We start from the raw sequence: 23,313 nt of genomic DNA, 5'->3' as shown, positions 1-23,313 counted from the left end.
TAAAAAAACCATTAGTTCCTTCCAAGATACAATGGGGGTAGAGGCAGTGGATAAATGCTGTCATTTCAAATGGGAGAAACTGACCAAAACAGAGGGGCTACAGTCCCCATGCGAGTCTGAAATCTAGCAGACCAGTCATTAAATCTTAAAGCTTCTAAATAATCTCTTTTGATTCCATGTCTCACATCCAGGTCATGCTAATGCAAAAGGTGGGCTCCCACAGGCTTGGGCAGCTTCACTCCTGTGGCTTTGCAGGGTGCAGCCCCTCGCCTGGCTACTTTCATGGGCTGGTGTTGAGTGTCTATGGTTTTTCCAAGTGCACAGGGCAAAGTGTTGATGCATCTACCATTCTGGGGTCTGGAGGACAGTGGCCCCCTTCTCACAGCTCCACTAGACCCCAGTGGGGACTCTGTGTGGGGCCTCCAACTCTAAATTTCCCTTTTGTACTGCCCTAGCAGAGGTTCTCCATGAGGGCTACACCTCTGCAGCAGACTTCTGCCTGGATATCCAAGCATTTCCATACATCCTCTGAAATCTAGGTGGAGAGTCCCAAACCTCAATTCTTGACTTCTGTGCACCCACAGGCCCAAGATCATCCTCTGAAGCAATGGCCCAAGCTGTACCTTGGCCCCTTTTAGCCACGACTGGAGCTGAAGTGGCTGGGACACAGGGTGCCATGTCCAGAGGCTTCACAGAGCAGCGGGGGCCCTGGGCCTGACCCATGAAACCATTTTTACCTCCTAGGCCTCCAGGCCTGTGATAACAGGGGTTGCTCTGAGGATCTCTCACGCTCTGGAGACATTTTCCCCACTGACTTGGCTATGAACATTCAGTTTCTCATTACTTATGCAAATTTCTGCAGCTGTCTTTAATTCCTCTCCAGAAAATGGGTTTTTCTTTTCTACCTCATGGTCAGGCTGCAAATTTTGCAAACTTTTATGCTCTGCTTCCTCTTGAATGCTTTACCACTTAGAAATTTCTTCCACCAGATACCCTAAATCATCTCTCTCAAGTTCAAAGTTCCTCAGATTTCTAGGGCAGGGGCAAAATGCCACCAACCTCTTTACTAAGGCATAGCAAGAGTAACTTTTACTCCAGTTCCCAGTAAGTTTCTCATCTCCATCTGAGACTAGCTCAGCCTGGACTTCATTGTCCACATCACAATCAGCATTTGGTCAAAACCATTCAACAAGTGTCTAGGAAGTTCCAAACTTTCCCAAATCTTTCTGTCTTCCTCTGAGCCCTCCAAACTATTCCAACTTCTGCCCATTATCCAGTTCCAATGTGGCTTACACATATTCAGGCTAACTTTATAGCAGTACCCCACTTCCGGTACCAATTTCCTGTATTACTCCATTCTCACACTGCTATAAAGAAACTACCCAAGACTAGGTAACTTTTTTTTTTTGAGGTGGGGTCTCACTCTGTCGCCCGGGCTGGAGTGCAGTGGTGCGATCTCGGCTCACTGCAACCACCACCTCCCAGGTTCAAGTGATTCTCCCACCTCAGCCTCCCAAGTAGCTGGGATTACAGATGCCTGCCACCACACCCAGCTAATTTTTGTATTTTTAGTAGAGATAGGGTTTCACCATGTTGGCCAGGCTGGTCTCAAACTCCTGACCTCAAGTGATCCATTCACCTCAGCCTCCCAAAGTGCTGGGATTACAGGCGTCAGCCACCACACCTGGCCAAGACTAGGTAACTTATAAACAAAAAAGGCTTAATTGATTCACAGTTCCACATGGCTGGGGAGGCCTCAAGAAACTTACAATCATGGCAGAAGGGGAAAAAGAAGCAAGTGCCTTCTTCACAAGGCAGCAGGAAAGACAGAGGTGCATGCAGACAGGGGAAATGCCAGATGCATATAAAACCATCAGATCTCAAGAGAACAGCATGGGGGTAACTGCTCCCATGATCTAATCACCTTCCTCCATTGACATGTGGTGATTACAATTTAAGATGAGATTTGGGTGGCGACACAGAGCCAAACCATATCAAATATTAAGAGATGTAATGTGTATAAAATTATACCACAAAAGGTGGGAAAAGGAATCAAACTAGATAGAACTAACATATCTATATGTCACTGGAATTAAGCCAGTATAAATCTGAAGCTGATTCTGATAAATTAAGAGGTTTAGAGTAAACTCTAGAGAAGCCATTAAAAAAACTTTTTAAATGTAGTGAAAAATCAGTAAAGAAATGAATTCTACATTAGAAAGTATTCATTCAATACAAAAAAAAGTAAAAGAAAAACAGAGAAACAAAGAAGTCATGAAACAAAACAAGCAGTAAGATGGCAGATGTAAATCAAACCATGTCAATAATATCATTAAATGTAAATGGATTTAACAATCCAATTAAAAGGCAGAGATTGTCAGACTGGACTGAAAACATGAATCAACTATATGCATAGAAGACACACATGAGATTCAAATATACAAATAGATTAAAAGCAAAAGGTATATAATAGTATAAAAGGAAAAGATATATAACAGTAACCACAGTAAAGCTGCTGTGGCAGTACTGATAGCAGATTAAATAGATTTTAAAATTTTAAAAAGTTATTAAAAATAAGGAAAGATATTTTATAATTATAAAAGGATCACTCCATCAAGAAGATATAACAATTATAAACATGTGTGCACCTAATGACAAAGTACCAAAAGACACGAAGCAAACACCGAGAAGGGAAGGAAAAAACAGACAATTTAAGAATAATAGTTGGAGACTTCAATATCCCACTATCAATAATGGTTAGAACCGCTACACAGATGATAAATAAGGAAACGGAAGATTTTAACAATACTATAAACCAACTAGACCAGACATCTCTAGAACACTTTCTCCAGTAACAATGAAATATATATTTTTCTCAAGTGTACATGGAAAATTCTCCAGGATAGACAAGATGCTAGACCATAAAACAAACCTCAATAATTTTAATGCTGGAATAATATAAAATATATACTCATACCACAGTGGAATAAAATTACACAAATGAATGAAAATACACTAATGAATGAAATCCGGAACTGGAAAGAAATAGGGAACTCACAAATGTGTGGACATTAAATAACATATCCTGAATAACAAATGGGTCAATGAATAAATTACAAGAGAAAGCATAAAAATACTTTGAGATTAATGACAATGAAGACACAGGCCAGATGTGGTGGTTCACGCCTGTAATCCCAGCACTTTGGGAGGTCGAGGTGGGTGGATCACAAGGTCAGGATTTTGAGACCAGCGTGGCCAATATGGTGAAACCTCGTCTCTACTAAAAATACAAAAAAATTAGCCAGGCATGGTGGCACATGCCTGTAATCCCAGCTACTCAGGAGGCTGAGGCAGGGGAATTGCTTGAATCTGGGAGGCGGAGGTTGCAGTGAGCCGAGATTGCGCCACTGCACTCCAGCCTGGGTGACAGAGTGAGACTCCATCTCAAAAAAGAAAAAAAGAAAATGAAGACTCAGGAAGACACGACATATCAAGCACTCCTTAGAGGGAAATTTATAGCTGTAAAATCTATGTTAAGAAAGAAGAAAAATCTCAAATCAATAACCTAACAGCTCACCTTAAGACTATGGAAAAGGTAGAGTAAACTAAATGTAAAGAAAGTGAAAGGAAGGAAATAATAATGACTACAGTGGAAATAAATACAATAGAGAATAGAAAAACACTAAAGGAAATCAATGAAAGATGATTATTTGAAAAGATCAGCAATATTAACAAAGATTTAGCTAAGTTGACCAGGAGAAATAGAGAAGGCTCAAATTATTAGAATTGGAAATGCGAGAGGGGATGCTAGTACTGATCTTCTTTCAGAAATAAAAATGATTATAAAGGAATACAATGAACAATTTTGCCAACAAATTGGATAACTTAGATGAAATTGTCAAATTTCTAGAAAAACACACACAAAAAACGGATTCAATAAGAAATAGACAATACAAGTAGACCTTTAACAAGTGAAGCAATTGAATCAATTTTCAAAAACCTACCCACAGAGGGCTGCACCACTGAATCCTCCCAAAGAGCCAAAGATGAATCAACACCAATTCTTCACAAAATCTTCCAAAAGATAAAGATGGAGGGATACTTCTAACTCATTTCATGAAAGCAGTATTACACTGATATAACACCAGGTGAAGACATCACACGAAAAGAAAACAGACCAATGTCTCTTATGAATATCAGTGCAAAGACTAGCAAACAGAATCCTGAACTGATCAAAAGTATTTTACACAGTTACCAAGTGGGATTTATCCTATGCAAGCAAAGTTAATTTAATATCCAAAAAACTGAATGTAATACATCATATGAACATGAAAAAAATAATCACATGATCATCTCACTAGATGCAGAAAAAGCATTTGTCAAAATCCAACAACTTTTTATGTAAAAGCATGCAACAAATTAGGAATAGAAGAAAACCTCCTGAATTCAATAAAAGGCATCTAGGAAAAACCCACAACTATATTATACTTAATAGTGAAAGACTAGATGCATTTCCCCTAAGAATAGGAACAACATCTTCCATTCAACATTGTATTGAGGTTCCAGCCAAAGCAATTAGGCAAGAGAATGAAATCAAAGGCATCTAGATTAAAAAGAAATTACTTCTATTTATAGATATGATATTTTTGTATAGAAAATACTAAGAAATCCTTTAAAAAATGATTGCAACTGATAAATAAATTCATCAAGGTTTTGGGATGTAAGATCAATATTTTAAAAATCAATTATACTCCTATACACATGCAATAAACATTATCTGAAATAAAGTTTTAAAAATCCTATTTGCAATAACATTAAAAAAGTACTTAGGAGTAAATATAACAAAAGAAGTGTATAGCTTATACTCAGAAGACTATAAAACATCATGGAAATAAATTAAAGAAGATACAAATAACTGGAAAAGCATCCCATGTTCACGTTGAAGACTTAACATGTTTAAGAGAGCAATATTCCCATTCTGATGTACAGCTCCAACAAATTCTTTTTCAGAATCCCAGTTAATGGCTTTGTAAAATTAACAAGCTTATTCTAAAATTTATATGGAATTGCAAGGTACCCAGAAAAGCCAAAATAATTCTGTAAAAGAAGAGTCAAGTAGAAAGACTCACATTTTCCATTTTCAAAATGTTCTACAAAGCAAGAATAAGTAAGACAGTGTGTTACTGGCACAAGGGTAGACATATAGATCAACATGATAGAATTAATCTTCAGAAATAAATCCATGACTGATTTTCATCAAAAATGTCAATACCATTAAATGGAGAAAGAATAGTCTTCAACAAATAGTGCTGGTACAACTAAATACACACATGCAAAGAATGAAACTGGACCCTTACCTCATACCACATACAAAAATTAACTAAAATGGATCAAAGACCTTAACATAACAAAGCAAATGCTACAAAACTCTTAGAAGAAAACATAGGGGTAAATTTTCATGACCTTGGATTTGGCAAAGAATTCTTTTTTTTTTTTTTTGAGATGGAGTCTCGCTCTGTCGCCCAGGCTGGAGTGCAATGGCCGGATCTCAGCTCACTGCAAGCTCCGCCTCCCGGGTTTACGCCATTCTCCTGCCTCAGCCTCCTGAGTAGCTGGGACTACAGGCGCCCACCACCTCGCCCGGCTAGTTTTTTGTATTTTTAGTAGAGACGGGGTTTCACCATGTTAGCCAGGATGGTCTCGATCTCCTGACCTCGTGATCCGCCCGTCTCGGCCTCCCAAAGTGCTGGGATTACAGGCTTGAGCCACCGCGCCCAGCCAAGTATTCTTAGCTATGAAACCAGCACAAGCAACAACAACAACAGCACAGAAAAAATTTCCCTCAAAGAAAATATACAAATAGCCAATAAGCATGTGAAACAATTCTTCACATCATTTGTCATTAGGGAAATGTGAATCACAACCACAATAAAACATCACTTCAGTCCCACTATTATAGCTAGAATCAAAAGTCAGATAATAAGTATTGGCAAGTATGTGGAGAAATCAGAACTCACGTTGCTGATGTGAATGTAAAATTGTGTAGGTTTTCCAAAAACACCTTGGAAAACAGTCTGACAGCTCAAATTATTAAAAATAGAACTTTCATATGACCCAGGAATTCCACTCCTTAGGTAATATATACCCAAGAGAAATGAAAACAAATGTCTGTCCACAAAAAGCATGCACATCAATGTGTATTGAAACATTACTCATTAAGGTCAAACTATGGAAACAGTCCAAAAGTCTATCAATGGACAAATGAATAAATAAAATGTGGTATATCCATATATAGAATATGATTCAGTCATAAAAACAAAATACTAAAATATGCCACAACATGGATGAACCTTGAAAACATTATGCTAAGTGAAAGAAGTTAGACACAAAGACCACATAGTACAATGATTCCTTTCAAATAAAATGTCCACAACAGGCCGGGTGCGGTGGCTCACGCCTGTAATCCAAGCACTTTGGAAGGCCAAGGCAGGCGGATCACCTGAGGTCAGGAGTTCGAGACCAGCCTGGTGAAACCCCAGCTCTACTAAAAATACAAAAATTAGCCAGGCGTGGTGTCAGGCGCCTATAGTCCCAGCTATTCGGGAGGCTGAGGCAAGAGAATCGCTTGAACCCAGAGGCAGTGGTTGCAGTGAGCCGAGATCTCGCTATTGCACTCCACCCTGGGGAACAAGAGCGAGACTACATATCAAAAAAAAAAAAAAAAAAGTTCACAATACAATCGACAAAGACAAAGTAGATTTGTAGTTGCTTAGGGGCTGGGGGTAGGATGGTGGGAGAGGATGGAGGATTGCAGAATGATAGCTAAAGTGCATAAGTCTTCTTTTTGAGGTGATGAAATATTCTAAAATGGACTGGTGATGGTTACTTATATCTATAAATATACTGAACACCACAGAATTGTACACTTTCAAAAGGGGAATTATATGATATATGAATTATATTGCAATAAAGCTTTAGGAAAATTCTCTCAAAGCAAAAGAAAGTTATGGGGACTTACGAAACAGAATCCACGTCTATGTGCTGTGGAACAATACCAGTAAGGTTTAACAATAAATCCAACTGTGATTTCATTTCATTAATTTTTTCATCTATTTCCTGCCATTCTTCAAGAGGTGTATCAGGAAACTCCAGGTTTTCCAACTTGAAAGAACAGAAGTCAAGAGAACTAATCAAAATTGGAAGAATTTTGGAGTAACCTAGAAAAGTAAAAAAAAATTAATTTTTAGAAGTATTTGTAAGACTACTATTTTAATACCAAATTATAAAATCCTACTGAGCAAGGGCATATCTTTTAAAAACCTTTTATTATCCTACAGCTTGATTAGCAGAGAACCTTATAAAAAGCAGTTCCTTAATAAATGTTTAATGAATAAGCATTGCGTAATTGGTGCTTTTATGACTAACAAACTATTTTTTCAATGACAGTTTATATCCTTAATTTCTTGTCTTTTCAGCTGAGAATCAAATGCATTAAACCCAGAAACTATCAACTATAGTTTTCTGTAAAAGACCTTACTTCACTACGTCATTCTTTTAAGAGGACAATGATAATAATCAGCTTCTTCATGATTATGGGATAGTGAATAACAAATGAAAATAGGTTATCATAGTTCTTGAATCATTTTTTAGGTTATTGATCAGTTTTCATAAAGTTTATAGTTTTTGCTCTGAACAAAACTTGAGTGTGTATCCTAATGTGGATCCAGCAGACTGATTCACTAGGAGATTATGGCAAAATACCCTCTTTTTCTTATTCATTTGCAAAATATGAAATGAAAACACTCCCATCTCAAAGTTATATAAAGACAAATAATTTAAAAGGAAACTGTTTTTCTTGTCCTTGATGAAAATATTTTCACTGGCTTCCTTCATCAGTAAATTTTGATATTTCAGGAGTATTCAAAATGATCTGCTAATTTCACCACCATTCATAATTTTGATTTCTTCTATTTTAAACCATTTGCTACCTCATTTTTCTCTGCCCATTATTTACAGTCATCCCTCAGTATCTACCGGGGATTGGTTTCAGGACCCCCATGGATACCAAAATCCATGGATTCTCAAGTCCCTTACAGAAAATGATGTGGTATTTGCATATAACCTATGCACATCCTCTTGTATACTTTAAATCACCTCTAGATTACTTATATTACCTAATACAATGCAGATGCTATGTGATATTTATTATACTATATTGTGTTTTTATTTGTATTTTTTTCAAGTATTTTTGATTCATGGTCGACTGAATCTGAGGAATCAATCTTAATCCAAACCTGCAGATACAGAGGGCTGATATGGATAAGTATTGCCATTTTATCAATAACTATATTATTGCTGCCATAGAAAATGTAATTGTGTTTCCCCATGTAGCTTTTATAGTGTAGTTTTATATGGAACAATTGTGCCAGTCAATGGCTCAGGGTTGCCTGAGACACTTTACTGAGAAGGATTCTTAAGAAACACATGATGCACTGAGCAAAAATGCTTGAAGGGATTTGTAATATATTTCATGGGTTTTGGAGGATGGAACTTCAGTATCTTTCATGGAAATTTGGGATATTAAGTCACTCTAACTCAGGGGTGGGGCAGCGGACAAAACTGAAGTCTAGAATTTGCTAAGGAGTAGAGGTCCTGGTAACACCAGGATTCTCTTGGGAACCCTATTTCTCTGAAGCAGTACATCTTAAGAATAAAGGAGGAGCAGAAATAGAACAGCCCTCGGAAAGCCCAAGGCCAGACTTCGTTTCAGCTCAGTCCCTGCTTGGATTAAGGTGATCTGTCCCTGCACTAAATGACCTGCCAGAAGAAAAAGTAAAATTCTTCTTATGAAATATAGTATCATCCCTAAAACTCTTCACACACAATGTCCAACATTCAATCAGAAATAGAAATAAGAAAAGAATGGACTCAAAACCAAGACAAAATACAAATAATAAAATACAACTATAGGAGAACCAAATACTATCCCATCACCAGACAAGGACTTTAACTGTGACTACAACTTTCAAGTTATTAAATGATAAGATAGAAAATTTCAGCAGAGATAAAAGTTAATAAATTCTAGGACTGAAAAATGTAATAACTAAAATTTTTAAATTAGTGAATGTTTAACAGTAGGTTAAACTAACACACTAAAAGAAAATCACTGGCAAATCAGAATTCTTAGAAAATAAGCTTTAAAGCCCAGCGTAGCGGCTCATGCTTGTAATTCCAGCACTTTGGGAGGCCAAAGTGCGAGGATTGCTTGAGCTTAGGAGTTCAAGACCAAGAGTAGCCTGGGCAACATGAGACCCCATCTCAAAAAAAAAAAAAGAAGAAAGAAAAGAAAAGACAACAGGAAGGAGGAAGCGAGGGAGGGAGGGAAGGAAGGAAGGAAAGAAAAAGAAAGAAAGAAGGAAAGAAAGAAAGAAAGAAAGAAAAGAAAAAGAAAGAAAGAAAGAGAGAAAGAAAGAAGGAAGGAAGGAAGGAGGGAGGGAGGGAAAGGAAGGAAGGAAGGAAAGAAAAAGAAAGAAAGAAACAAAAGAAAGAAAGAAAGAAAGAAACAAACAAACAAACAAACAAACAAACGAAAGAAAGGAAGGAAGGAAGGATGGCCCGGCGCGATGGCTCCAGCCTGTAATCCCAGCACTTTGGGAGGCCGAGACGGGCGGATCACGAGGTCAGGAGATCGAGACCATCCTGGCTAACACGGTGAAACCCCGTCTCTACTAAAAAATACAAAAAAAAAAAAACTAGCCGGGCAAGGTGGCGGGCGCCTGTAGTCCCAGCTACTCAGGAGGCTGAGGCAGGAGAATGGCGTAAACCCAGGAGGCGGGGCTTGCAACAGTGAGCTGAGATCCGGCCAGTGCACTCCAGCCTGGGCCGCAGAGCGAGACTCCGTCTCAAAAAAAAAAAAAAAAGAAAGAAAGAAAGAAGGAAGGAAGGAAGGAAGAAGGAAGGAAGGAGAGAGAAAGAAAGAGAGAAAGAAAGAAGGAAGGAAGAAGGAAGGAAGAGAGAGAGAGAGAGAGAGAGAAGAAAGAAAGAAAGAAGGAAGAAAGAAAGAAAGAGGAAAGAAAGAAGGAAAAGAAAGAAAGAGAGAGAGAGAGAAAGAAAGAGAGAGAGAGAGAGAGAGAGAGAGAGAAGAAAGAAAGAAGGAAGGAAGGAAGGAAAAGAAAGCAAGCCTTTAAACAAAAAATAATCAGCAGACCCACCACTGTAGAAAATACCAAAGAGATTTCTTCAAGGAAAAAGAAAATTTTCCCAGATAGACAAATGCAAATGTAGGAAGGGAGCAATATGAGGATAAAAGGATCTTACTCTACAAATTCACAAAAGGGAAAGATCAGTTATTCTTTGACCATAAACTCAAGCCCTAAACAAGTAATCACAAAATCAATTTTAAACTTTTTCATGAGCATTTATTTTGTCATATAAATATCTTATCCTATGTATTAATTTTAGAAGAATCATATTATGAAAATGTATTATAATACATATATAATTTTCTTCCTATGGAACCTGTGCCTTTTTTTTTTGAGACGGAGTCTCGCTCTGTCGCCCAGGCTGGAGTGCAGTGGCCGGATCTCAGCTCACTGCAAGCTCTGCCTCCCGGGTTTACGCCATTCTCCTACCTCAGCCTCCCGAGTAGCTGGGACTACAGGTGCCCGCCACCTCCCCGGCTAGTTTTTTGTATTTTTTAGTAGAGACGGGGTTTCACAGTGTTAGCCAGGATGGTCTCGATCTCCTGACCTCATGATCCGCCGTCTCGGCTTCCCAAAGTGCTGGGATTACAGGCTTGAGCCACCGCGCCCCGCCGGAACCTGTGCCTTTTAAACAACTAAATGTATTCTAGCCAGGCATAGTGGCATGCACCTGTAGTTCCAGCTACTCAGGAGGCTGAGGCAGGAGGACTGTTTGAACCCAGGAGTTCAAGGCCAGCCAGCCTGGACAATATAGGTAAGCCCTTCCTTTAAAGAATGTATTCTTGAGGTGACAAAAACTAATGGATTGGAAAGATTTTTTCCCATTCTCATTTTTAGGTGCTTTATTGCTTAAGTAGAGAAAAACAATTGCTTTTATTTATTTAATTCTGATTCAGTTTCCTCACCAAACTGTCTTACTGATTTTAATCTTTTTTTCCTATAGTTCCAGATTTTCTAAGTATGTAACTATAACATCAACACAAAGAAATACTTTATCTTTTCTTTTCCAATGTTCATATCTGTTATTTTACTTTATTCTATTATTTCATTTTCGAGAACCACTTAAAAAAATAAAAATATTGCTATCAAGCATCCTCATCTATTTTGTGAGGTTAATTATAAAGTTTTAGTGTTTTTCCATTCATGGTATTACTATTGGTTTTTGATAAGTTGTTATAGTATTATATTTATGTAGTTTTCTTCTAGGGATATTTAATTTAGACTTTTTCTTGGGAATAACTGCTATATTTTAACAAAACAATTGCAGCATCTCTTATATGATCATACGGTTTTTTCTCTTGATATTTTTATGAAATGTATTATGCTGATCAACTTCCTAATGTTGAATCACTCATGCATTCCTGGAGTACACCCTACTTGGTTAAAATGTTTTGTTTTTAATCTTTGCTAAGCTATAATAATAATTATTATTTTATTTAGAATGTTTGTACCTATTGTCATAAATAACAGAAAATTGATGGTTTTATTTGTACTCTATTTATTGTGTTTTGATATTATGGTTTTCTGGGTTCATAAACAATTTGGAAGATTTTCCATATTGTTCTAAGCCTTTGAATTATTTAAGAATCTTAAAATTATATGTTCTTTAAAGTTTAAATAAAACTTAGCTATGAAGCTAGGAATAAAAAAGAAAATCGGCCTGGCATGGTGGCTCACGCCTATAATCACAGCACTTTGGGAGGCCAAGGTGGGTGAATGACTTGAGCCCAAGAGTTTGAGACCAGCCTGGACAATACGACAAAACCCAATCTCTACAAAAAAATTAGCCAGGAGTCACAGCATGCGCCTGTAGTCCCAGCTACCTGAGAGGCTGAGGTGGGAGGATCACTTGAGCATGGGAGTTTGAGGCTGCAGTGAGCCATGATCATACCACTATACTCAGGCCTCAGCAACAGAGTGAGACTCTGTCTCAAAAAAAAAAAAAAGAAAGAAAGGAAAAGGAAGGAAGGAAGGAAGGAAGGGAGGGAGGGAAGGAGGGAGGGAGGGAGGGAGGAAGGAAGGGAAAAGAAAAGAAAAGAAGAGAAGAGAAGAGAAGAGAAGAAAAGAAAAGAAAAGAAAAGAAAAGAAAAGAAAAGGAGAAAAACAGCCCATGACATTTCTTCACTTCAGAATGTCAGCCAATTAGCAACAATCCTATTCTAGTTACCACATGCCTGAAAGTCGATCAAGTAACAACAGCCTCATTCCAAATACAAGGTATCCATGGCTGAAAGTAAAACGATCTCTAAATACTCTTATTTCTTAAAGTTTTTCAGTCTCAGAATTCCATGCTTCCGTGTGAATATCTCTTGCTTTGTTCAGAGAGGTTGTACATTGTATTACAGCTCTCCCCTCCTTACAAGCAAAAAATTACAGCTTTTTTATGGTTATTGTATTTGAATACTCGTATCTTTCTTAAGACAAATTGAAAATATGAATATGTGGATAAATATAAATGAATATCGACTATATGAAATAATAATGTCTTGTAAGATTTAAATATGTAAAAAGAACTGAAACACAAACAAAATAACACATAGTATGGGGGAAGCTAAACTAAGAACAAAATAAATTTTGAAGTGTTTGAAATAGTCTAAATAATCCTGAGTCAAAAGACAAACCATAATGGAAATTTAAAACTATGTCTTGCCTTTCTGCCCCTGGACACCGCCGAAGAAGCATCGTTAAAGTCTCTCTTCTCCCAGCTGTCTTGTCTAAGTCAGAGCCTCCTAAAGAGCCCAGACAGCTGAGGAAGCTTTTCATTGGAGGGCTGAACTTTGCAACAAGTGATGAGAGCCTGGAGAGCCATTCTGAGCAATGAGGAACGCTTGCGGACTGTGTGGTCATGAGAGATCCAAACACCAAGTGCTCCAAGGGCTTTGAGTTTGTCTCATACGCCACTGTGGAGGAGGCAGATGCAGCCATGAACGCAAGGCCACACATGGTGGATGGAAGAGTTGTGGAACCAAAGAGAGCTGTCTCAAGAGAAGATTCTCAAAGACCAGGTGCCCACTTAACTGTGAAAAAGATATTTGTTGGTGGCATTAAGACACTGAAGAACATCACCTAAGAGATTATTTTGAACAGTGTGGAAAAATGGAAGTGACTGAAATCATGACTGACTGAGGCAGTGGCAAGAAAAGGGGCTTTGCCTTTGTAACCTCTGGCGACCGTGACTCTGTGGATGAGACTGTCATCCAGAAATAGCATACTGTGAGTGGCCACAGCTGTGAAGTTAGGAAAGCCCTGTCAAAGCAAGAGATGGCTAGGGCTTCATCCAGCCAAAGAGGTTGAAGTGGTTCTGGAAACTTTGCTGGTGGTCATGGAGGTGGTTTTGGTGGGAATGACAACTTTGGTCACGGAGGAAACTTCAGTGGTCGTGGTGGCTTTGGTAGCAGCCATGGTGGTGATGGATATGGTGGCAGTGGGGATGGCTATAATGGGTTTGGTAATGATGGTGGTTATGGAGAAGGTGGCCCTGGTTACTCTGGAGGAGGCAGAGGCTATGGAAGTGGTGGACGGGGTTATGGAAGCCAGGGCAGTGGCTATGGTGGGAGTGGCAGCTATGACAGTTATAGCAATGGAGGTGGAGGCAGCTTTGGCAGCGGTAGCGGAAGCAATTTTGGAGGTGGTGGAAGCTACAATGATTTTGGCAATTACAACAATCAGTCTTCAAGTTTTGGACCCAGGAAGGAAGGAAACTTCGGAGGCAGAAGTTCTGGCCCCTACGGTGGTGGAGGCCAATACTTTGCCAAACCACAAAACCAAGGTGGCTATGGCAGTTCCAGCAGCAGCAGTAGCTATGGCAGTGGCAGAAGATTTTAATTAGGAAACAAAGCTTAGCCGGAGAGGAGATCCAGAGAAGTGACAGGGAAGCTACAGGTTACAACAGATTTGTGAACTCATCCAAGCACAGTAGTGACAGGGCCTAGGTGCTACAAAGAAGACATGTTTTAGACAAATACTGATGAGTATGGGCAAAAAACTTGAGGACTGTATTGTGACTAACTGTATAACAGGGTATTTGAGTTTGTATTCTGTGGAAAGTGTAAAGCATTCCAACAAAGGCTTTTAATGTAGATTTTTTTTTTGCACCCATGCTGTTGATTGCTAAATGTAATAGTCTGATCATGATACTGAATAAATGTCTTTTAAAACAAAACAACTATGTCTTAAGCTAAATAATAAAAAAATACAAAACATGGGATGCAGCCAAAGCTGGCTTCTTATGACTCAATTCCATTGGGTTTCCCCCATCTCTATTGTTCTACTATCTCTTGTTACCCTTTAAAATGTTGGGCATCCATTCTTAGTCCTTACTTATCCCTATTGTATATTTTTCCCACAAGGTGATCTCATCAAAATTCACGGCTTTAACTAACACATACACTAATATCTTCCAAAATTTTTTTTTTTTTAAATTTTTTTTTTAAACAGAGTCTCGCTCTCTCCCCCAGGCTGGGGTGCAATGGGTGCAATCTCGGCTCACTGCAACCTCTGCCTCCCAGGTTCAAGCGATTCTCCTGCCCCAGCCTCCTGAACAGCTGGGATTACAGGCATGCACCACCATGCCTGGCTAATTTCTGTTATTTTTAGTAGAGATGGGGTTTTACCATGTTGGCCAGGCTGGTCTCAAACTCAACCTCAGGTGATCCAACGTGCCTCGGCCTCCCAAAGTGCTGGGATTACAGGTGTGAGCCACCGCGCCTGGCATCTTCCAAAATTTCATCCAAGATTTTTCTCCCACATTCCTAATATGCCTGTTGAACAAGTCCACTTAATTGTGCCACAGCTACTTGAAAGTCAGTACGTCTAATACTAAATACATAATCTGCCCCCCATACTTTTCCTTCTCCTCTATTCTCTAATCTTAATAAACTGGATGACCCATTTACAGTGCAAATCAGGAACACAGCCATCCTACAATACTCTATCTCACACACAGAATTGTGTAGCCTACATTTTTAAAATCTCTCTTATTTTTCTTTCCTCTTCTCCATTCCCATGTCTTAGGATAGGTTCTCATCATTTCTCAACTTATTCCTGTAGTAGGCTCCTGTATTAGTCCATTTTCATGCTGCTGCTAAAGACATACCCGAGACTGGGCAATTCACAGAAGAAAAAGGTTTAGTGGACTTACAGTTCCACATGGCGGCAGAGGCCTCACAATCACGGCAGAAGCTGAAAGGCATGTCTCACATGGAGGCAGACAAGCGAAGAAAGTTTGTGTAGGGAAACACCCTATTATAAAACCATCAGATCTCATGAGACTTATTCACTACCACGAGAACAGCACCGGAAAGACCTGCCCCCATGATTCAATTACCTCCCACTTGGTACCTCCCACAACACATGGGAACTCAAGATGAGATTTGGTGGTGGGGGGACACAGCCAAACCATATCATTCTGTCTCTGGCCCCTCCCAAATCTCATGTCCTCACATTTCAAAACCAACCATGCCTTCCCAACAGTCCCCCCAAAGTCTTAATTCATTTCAGTATTAACTTAAAAGTCCAGTGTGGTGATTCCTCAAGGATCTAGAACTAGAAATATCATCTGACCCAGTTATCCCATTACTAGGTATATGCCCAAAGGATTATAAATCATGCTGCTATAAAGACACATGCACATGTATGTTTATTGAGGCACTATTCACAATAGCAAAGACCTGGAACCAACCCAAATATCCATCAATGATAGACTGGATTAAGAAAATGTGGCACATATATACCATGGAATACTATGCAACCGTAAAAAAGGAGGAGTTCATGTCCTTTGTAGGGACATAGATGAAGCTGGAAACCATCATTCTCAGCAAACTATTGCAAGGACAGAAAACCAAACACTGCATGTTCTCACTCATAGATGGGAATTGAACAATGAGAACACTTGGACACAGGGCGGGGAACATCACACACCGGGCCCTGTTGTGGGGTAGGGGGAGGGGGAAAGGATAGCATTAGGGGATATGCGTAATGCAAATGATGAGTTAATGGGTGCAGCACACCAACATGGCACATGTATACATATGTAACAAACCTGCACGTTATGCACATGTACCCTAGAACTTAAAGTATAATAATAAAAAAAAAGACAAAAAAAAAAAAAAGTCCACATTCCCAAGTCTCATCTGAAACAAGACAAGTCCCTTCTGCCTATGAGCCTGTAAAATCAAAAGCAAGTTAGTCACTTCCTAGATACAAAGCAGGTACAGGCATTGGGTAAATACAAGCATTCCAAATGGGAGAAATTGGCCAAAACAAAGGGCCTACAGGCCCCATGCAAGTCCAAAATCTAGCAGGAGTGTCAGTAATTTTTTTTTTTTTTTTTTTGAGACAGAGATTCGCTCTTTTTGCCCAGGCTAGAGTACAATGGCACAATCGTGGCTCACTGCAACCTCCGCCTTCTGGGTTCAAGTGATTCTCCTGTCTCAGCCTCCTGAGTAGCTACAACTACAGGTGTGTGCCACCATGCCCAGATAATTTTGTATTTTTAGTAAAGATGGAGTTTCACCATGTTAGCCAGGCTGGTCTCAAACTCCTGACCTCAGGTGATCTGCCCACCTCAGCCTCCCAAAGTGCTGGGATTACAGGTGTGAGCCAGCGTGCCTGGACAGCAGTCAAATCATAAAGGTCCAAAATGATCTTCTTTGACTCCATGTCTCACATCCAGGTCACACTGATGCAAGAGGTGGGCTCCCACGGTCTTGGGCAGTTCCACCCCTGTGGTTTTGTGGGGTACAGGCTCCCTCCTGGCTGCTTCCATGGGCTGGCAATGACTGCCTGTGACTTTTCCAGGTGCACGGTGAAAACTGTTGGTGGATCTACCATTCTGAGGTCTGGAGGACAGTGGCCCTCTTCTCACAACTCCACTAGGCTGTGCCCTAGTAGAGACTCTGTGTGGGGTCTCTGATTCCACATTTCCCTTCTGCACTTCCCTAGCCAAGGTTTTCCATGAGGGACCCACCCCTGCAGCAAACTTCTGCCTGGGCATCCAGGCGTTTCCATACCTCCTCTGAAATCTGGGTGGAGGTTCCCAAACCCCAGTTCTTGACTTCTGTACACCCACAGGTTCAATACCACATGGAAGCTACCAAGGCTTGAGGCTTGCACTCTCTGAAGCCACAGCCTGAGCTCTATGTTGGCCCCTTTCAGCCACAGCTGGAGCAGCTGGGACACAGGACACCAAGTCCCTAGGCTACACACAGCATGGGGACCCTGGGCCCAGCCCACTAAACCATTTTTTCCTCCTAGGCCTCAGGGCTTATGATGGGAAGGGCTACCATGAAGACCTCAGACATGCCCTGAAGACATTTTCCCCATGGTCTGGGGATTAACAGTTGGCTCCTCATTACTTATGCAAACTTCTGCAGCTGGCTTTAATTTCTTCTCAGAAAATGGGATTTTCTTTTCTATCACATTGTCAGGCTGCAAATTTTCCAAACTTTTATGCTCTGTTTCCCTTTTAAAACTGAATGCCTTTAACAGCACCCAAGTCACCTCTTGAATGCTTTGTTGCTTAGAAATTTCTTCTGCCAGATACCCTAAATCATCTCTCTCAAGTTCAAAGTTCCACGAATCTCTAGGACAGGGGCAAAGTGCTGCCAGTCCCTTTGCTAAAATATAACAAGAGTCACCTTTGCTCCAGTTCCCAAGAAGTTCCTCATCTCCATCTGAGACCACCTCAGCCTGGATTTCATTGTCCATATCATTATTAGCATCTTGTTCAAAGCCATTCAACAAGTCTCTAGGGAGTTTCAAATTTTCCCACATGTTCCTGTCTTCTTCCAAGCCCTCCAAACCATTTCAACCTCTGCCTGTTACCCAGTTCCAAAGTCGCTTCCACATTTTCAGGTATCTTTTCAGCAGCACCCTTCTCTACTGGTACCAATTTACTGTATTAGTCCATTTTCATACTGCTGATAAAGACATACTCAAGACTGGGTAATTTATATGGGAAAAGGGGTTTATTGGACTTATAGTTCCATGTGGCTGGGGAAGCCTCATAATCATGGTGGAAGGCAAGGAGGAGCAAGTCACATCTTAACTGTATGGCAGCAGGCAAAGAGAGAGCTTGTGCTGGGAAACTCTACCTTATAAAGCCATCAGATCTGGTGAGACTTATTCACTATCATGAGAACAACATGGGAAAGACCTGTCCCCATGATTCAATTATCTCCCACAGGGTCCCTCCCACAACACGTGGAAATTCAAGATGAGATTTGGGTGGGGACACAGCCAAACCATATCCGTGAAAATTAATAGAGAATAGAAAAACAATATAGAAAATCAAGAAAACCAAAAGTTGGTTCTTCGAAAAGATCCACAAAATTGATAAACCTTTAGCTAGTTTGACCAAGAAAAAATTAAGACTCAAATTATTAGAATCAGAAACTTAAAAGGGGCATTACTACCAATTGTGGAGAAATAAAAAGGATTATAAAGTGGACGATTTTTTTTTTTTAATATACAGACAACCAAAATTGGCTCAAGAAAAAATAAAAGACAATATAAATAGACCTCTTAAAGAGCGGATCAAGTCAATAATCAAAAACCTACCTATGAAGCAAAGCCCAGGCCCAGATGGCTTTACCGCTAAATATTATCAAGCATTCAAAAAGAATTAGCACCAGTTCTTTACAAACTCTTCCAAAATAACAGAAAAGGAGGAAAATCTTCCCAGCCCATTTCATGAGTCCAGTATTATACTGACACCAAAACGAGATAAAGATATCACAAGAAAGAAAAGCGACAGATAAATATATCGTATAACTATAGATGCAAACTCCTCAACCAAATACCTGCAAACCAAACCTAGAAACATATAAAAATAATTATATACCATGATCAAGTAGGTTATGTTTTTTTTGAGGTAGTGTCTCCGGAGCTCTGTCACCCAGGCTGGAGTAAAGTGGTGTGACCATACCTCACTGCAGCCTCAAACTCCTGGGCTCAAGGCATCCTTCTGCCTCAGCCTTCTCAGTAGCTATGTAGCTATATACACAGGATCTCACTATGTGGCTCAGGCTGGTCTCAAATTCCTGGCTTCTCGAATTCCTCCTGCCTTGGCCTCCCAAAGCACTGAGATTACAGGCATGACCCATCACTCCCAGCCCCAAATAGGATTTATCCTAGGCAAGGAAGATTGGATTAATATCCAAAAATCAATGTAATATATCCTACTGATACAATAAAAGACAAAAGCCATGCAATTATCTCAATGAATACAGAAAAAGCATTTTTAAAAAATCCCACACCTTTTCATGTAAAAGAATTCAATTAGGCCGGGCGCAGTGGCTCAAGCCTGTAATCCTAGCACTTTGGGAGGCCGAGACGGGAGGATCACGAGGTCAGGAGATCGAGACCATCCTGGCTAACACAGTGAAACCCCGTCTCTACTAAAAATACAAAAACTAGCTGGGCGAGGTGGTGGGCGTCTGTAGTCCCAGCTACTCGGGAGGCTGAGGCAGGAGAATGGCGTAAACCCGGGAGGCAGAGCTTGCAGTGAGCTGAGATCTGGCCACTGCACTCCAGCCAGGGCAACAGAGCAAGACTCCATCTCAAAAAAAAAAAAAAAAAAAAAAAGAATTCAATTAAATAGGAATAGAACAGAATTTCCTAAACCTGATAAAAGGCATCTACGAAAAACCCACAGCTAACATCACACTTAATGGGGAAAGACTCATGCTTTCCCCCTAAGGACAAGAATAAGACAAGAATATCTGCTCCCATGATTTCTGTTCAACTAGAGGTTCTTACCAGGGCTATTAGGCCAGAAAAATAAATACAAGAATCCAGGCCACAGTGGTTCACACCTGTAATCCCAGCACTTTGGGAGGCTGAGATGGGTGGATTACAAGGTCAGGAGTTTGAGACCAGCCTGGCCAACATCTCTACTAAAAATACAAAAATTAGCCTGGCGTGTGGCAGACGTCTGTAATCCCAGCTACTGGTGAGGCTAGGGCAGGAGAATCGCTTGAACCCTGGCAGCAGTGGTTGCAGTGAGCCAAGATTGCACCACTGCACACCAGCCTGGGCAACAGAGCAAGACTCTGTCTCAAAAAAAAAAAAAAAGAATCCAGATTGGCAAGGAAGTCATAAAACCCTCTCTTCACTGTAACATGATCTCATAAAGAGAAAATCCTAAGTCATCCACTAAAAAAACAGAAACTATTAGAATTAATAAATGAGTTCAGCAACATGGCAAGATATAAGATCAATATACAAAATCTATTCTATTTCTATATACTTTAAATGAACAATCTGAAAATGGAACTGAGATTTCATTCACAACATCATCTAGAAGAATAATATACTCAAAAAATATTTAACAAAAGAAATATAAAACTCAGAAAACTACAAAACATTGATAACAGAAATTGAAAAATATCTAAATAATTGAAAAAAATCCACATTTATGGATTAGAAGATTTAACATTGTTAAGATGGCAATACTCCCCAAACAAATCTACAGATGCAACATAATCCCTCCATCAGAAGCTGATTTCTTCATAGAAATTGATGAGCTGATTATAAAATTCATATAGAATTTCAAGAGATGCAGAAGAGCCAAAACAATCACGAAAAAGAATAGAGGACTCACATTTCTCAATTTTGAAACTTATTATAAAGCAAGAGTAATCAAGACAATGTAGCACAAGGACAAACATACACATTAGTGGAATAGGCTTAAGAGTACAAAACAAGCCCAGAGATCTCTGGCTAACAGATTTTTGACAAGGATGCCAAGACTATTAAATGGAGGAAGAATGTTATTTTCAATAAATGGTGCTAGGACAACTGAACATCCACATGCAAAAGAATGAAATTAGAGCCTTACCTCACATAATATATAAAAATTAACCCAAGGCCAGGTGTGGTGGATTATGCCTCTAATTCCAGCACTTTGGGAGGCTGAAGTGGGAGGATCGCTTGAACCTGGAAGTTTGAGACCAGCCTATGCAACATGGTGAGACCCTGTCTCTACAAAAAGTATTAAAAAATTGTCGACATTGGTGGCACACACCTGTAATCCCAGCTACTCAGAGGTTGAGGTGGGAGGATCACTTGAACCCAGGAGCCTGAGACTGCAATGAGACAAGATCATGCCACTGCACGTCACCCTACATGACAAAGCACAACTCTGTCTCAAAAAAAAAAAAAAAACTCAAAATGGATCAAATACCATTATATAAAAGCAAAACTATAAAACTCTTAGAAGAACTAAGCGAAAATCTTCATGACTTTAAATTTAGCAAAGGATTCTTAGATATGACACCAAAAGTACAAACAAAAAAGAAAATAAAATCGGTAAGTTGGATGGACTTCATTAAAATTAAAAACGTTTGTACTTAAAAAGACACTATCGGGATGTCCAGGCGAGTCCCAGGCTGAAGGAGGCGGCTCCAGGCAGCGCCTGAGCGCTGGCGGCGGGCCCAGGCTGCCGCATGTGCGCGCCAGGAGACACCATCTTGTAGAAAATTTCAGCTATAGCCGTTGGAGTAGAAGCTGAAATAACAGAAGCTGTGTACGATGCATTACGGTATTGAAGAAAATTAACTTTTGTATTAAATATTTGGAATATAAGGAAATAAGGAAAGGTAGCTGAAAATGGTGCAGAAGAAAATACAAATCACACGCATAATGGATGAAAGGAACTGACAGGTCACTTTTACAAAGAGAAAGTTTGGATTAATGAAGAAAGCTTATGAACTTAGTGTGCTCTGTGACTGTGCGTTTTCAACAGCTCTAACAAACTGTTTCAGTATGCTAGCACTGATACGGAGAAAGTTCTTCTCAAGTATACAGAATAGAATTAACCTTATGAAAGCAGAACCAACCCGGATATTGTGGAGGCTCTGAACAAGAAGGAACACAGAGGGTGCGACAGTTCAGACCCTGATACTTCATATGTGCTAACTCCACATACAGAAAAATATAAAAAAATTAATGAGGAATTTGATAATATGATGTGGAATCATAGCATCACACCTGGTTTGCCACCTCAGAACTTTTCAATGTCACAGTTCCAGTGACCAGCCCCAATGCTTTGTCCTACACTAACCCAGGGAGTTCACTCCTGTCCCCATCTTTGGCAGCCAGCTCAACGTTAACAGATTCAAACATGCTCTCTCCACCTCAAACCGTATTATAAGACATGAGTCCATGGAGCTCCTCAGAGACCACCAGGTACTGGCAATGCAGGTGCGATGTTGGGTACTACAGAGCTCACAGTGCCAAATGGAGCTGGAAGCAGCCCAGTGGGGAATGGATTTGTAAACTCAAGAGCTTCTCCAAATTTGATTGGAGCTACTGGTGCAAATAGTTTAGGCAAAGCCATGCCTACAAAGTCTCCCCCTCCACCAGGTGGCGGTAATCTTGGAATGAACAGTAGAAAACCAGATCTTTGAGTTGTCATCCCCTCTTCAAGCAAGGGCATGATGCCTCCTGTAGTAAGTTGAACCTTTCTTCAACTTCATTCTTTAAAACACATATTTTATACATAGTCTGTAGCTTCCTTTGGAATTTTTTGTGCCACTGTAGAATCTACACCTACTCCCAATGAATATTTCCATTCAAAATTAGTATTTGAAGAGACAAGACTATTTTAAATACACAAAAATCAGATTATGGAAATTCACTTAATGGTTATTTAAAATTAAAGCTAAATATGAACATGGATGGAACTGGAGGTTAATGTGTGAAGCGAAATAAGCCAGGCACGGAAAGATAGATACTGCATGTCCTCACTCATATGTGGGAACTAAAAAAATTGATCTTGTGGAGACAGAGAATAGAATGATAACAGATGTTGGGAAAGGTGTGTGGGTGGGAGATGGGATAAAGAGAGGTTGATTGGTGGGTAAAAACATACACTTAGATAGAACAAATATACCCCTGTATTCAGTAAGGGAGAAGGGTGACTACAGTTAGCAACATTGTAGATGGAGTATGTTTCAAAGTAGCTAGAAGAGAGGACTTGAAATGTTCCCAACACATAGGAGGGATAAATACTCAAGATAATAGATACCCCAAATACCCTGACCTTGCTCATTACACATTCTATGAATGTAACAAATACTCACATGTGCCCCATTAACATGTAACACAC

At 39.8% G+C, this 23,313-nt stretch overlaps 1 protein-coding gene and 2 pseudogenes across 4 annotated transcripts in view; 2 read left to right on the top strand and 1 right to left on the bottom strand.

Moving 5' to 3' along the window:
• Positions 1 to 23,313, bottom strand: part of AXDND1 (axonemal dynein light chain domain containing 1) — a 194,456-nt gene that overhangs the window by 80,812 nt on the left and 90,331 nt on the right. For all 4 annotated transcript variants that reach the window (XM_033200493.1, XM_033200491.1, XM_033200490.1 and 1 more), the window contains one exon: positions 7,019 to 7,217. In XM_033200493.1, coding sequence (XP_033056384.1) covers positions 7,019 to 7,217 — 199 coding nt within the window. The remainder of the gene's footprint in view (positions 1 to 7,018; positions 7,218 to 23,313) is intronic.
• On the top strand, positions 12,844 to 14,112 carry LOC117075986 (annotated as a pseudogene).
• On the top strand, positions 21,813 to 22,663 carry LOC117075985 (annotated as a pseudogene).

The sequence above is a fragment of the Trachypithecus francoisi genome, unplaced genomic scaffold (assembly GCF_009764315.1).
Source record: "Trachypithecus francoisi isolate TF-2019V2 unplaced genomic scaffold, Tfra_2.0 Lachesis_group5, whole genome shotgun sequence".
Lineage (NCBI taxonomy): Eukaryota > Metazoa > Chordata > Mammalia > Primates > Cercopithecidae > Trachypithecus > Trachypithecus francoisi.
This window is presented reverse-complemented; position numbering and strand designations above follow the sequence as displayed.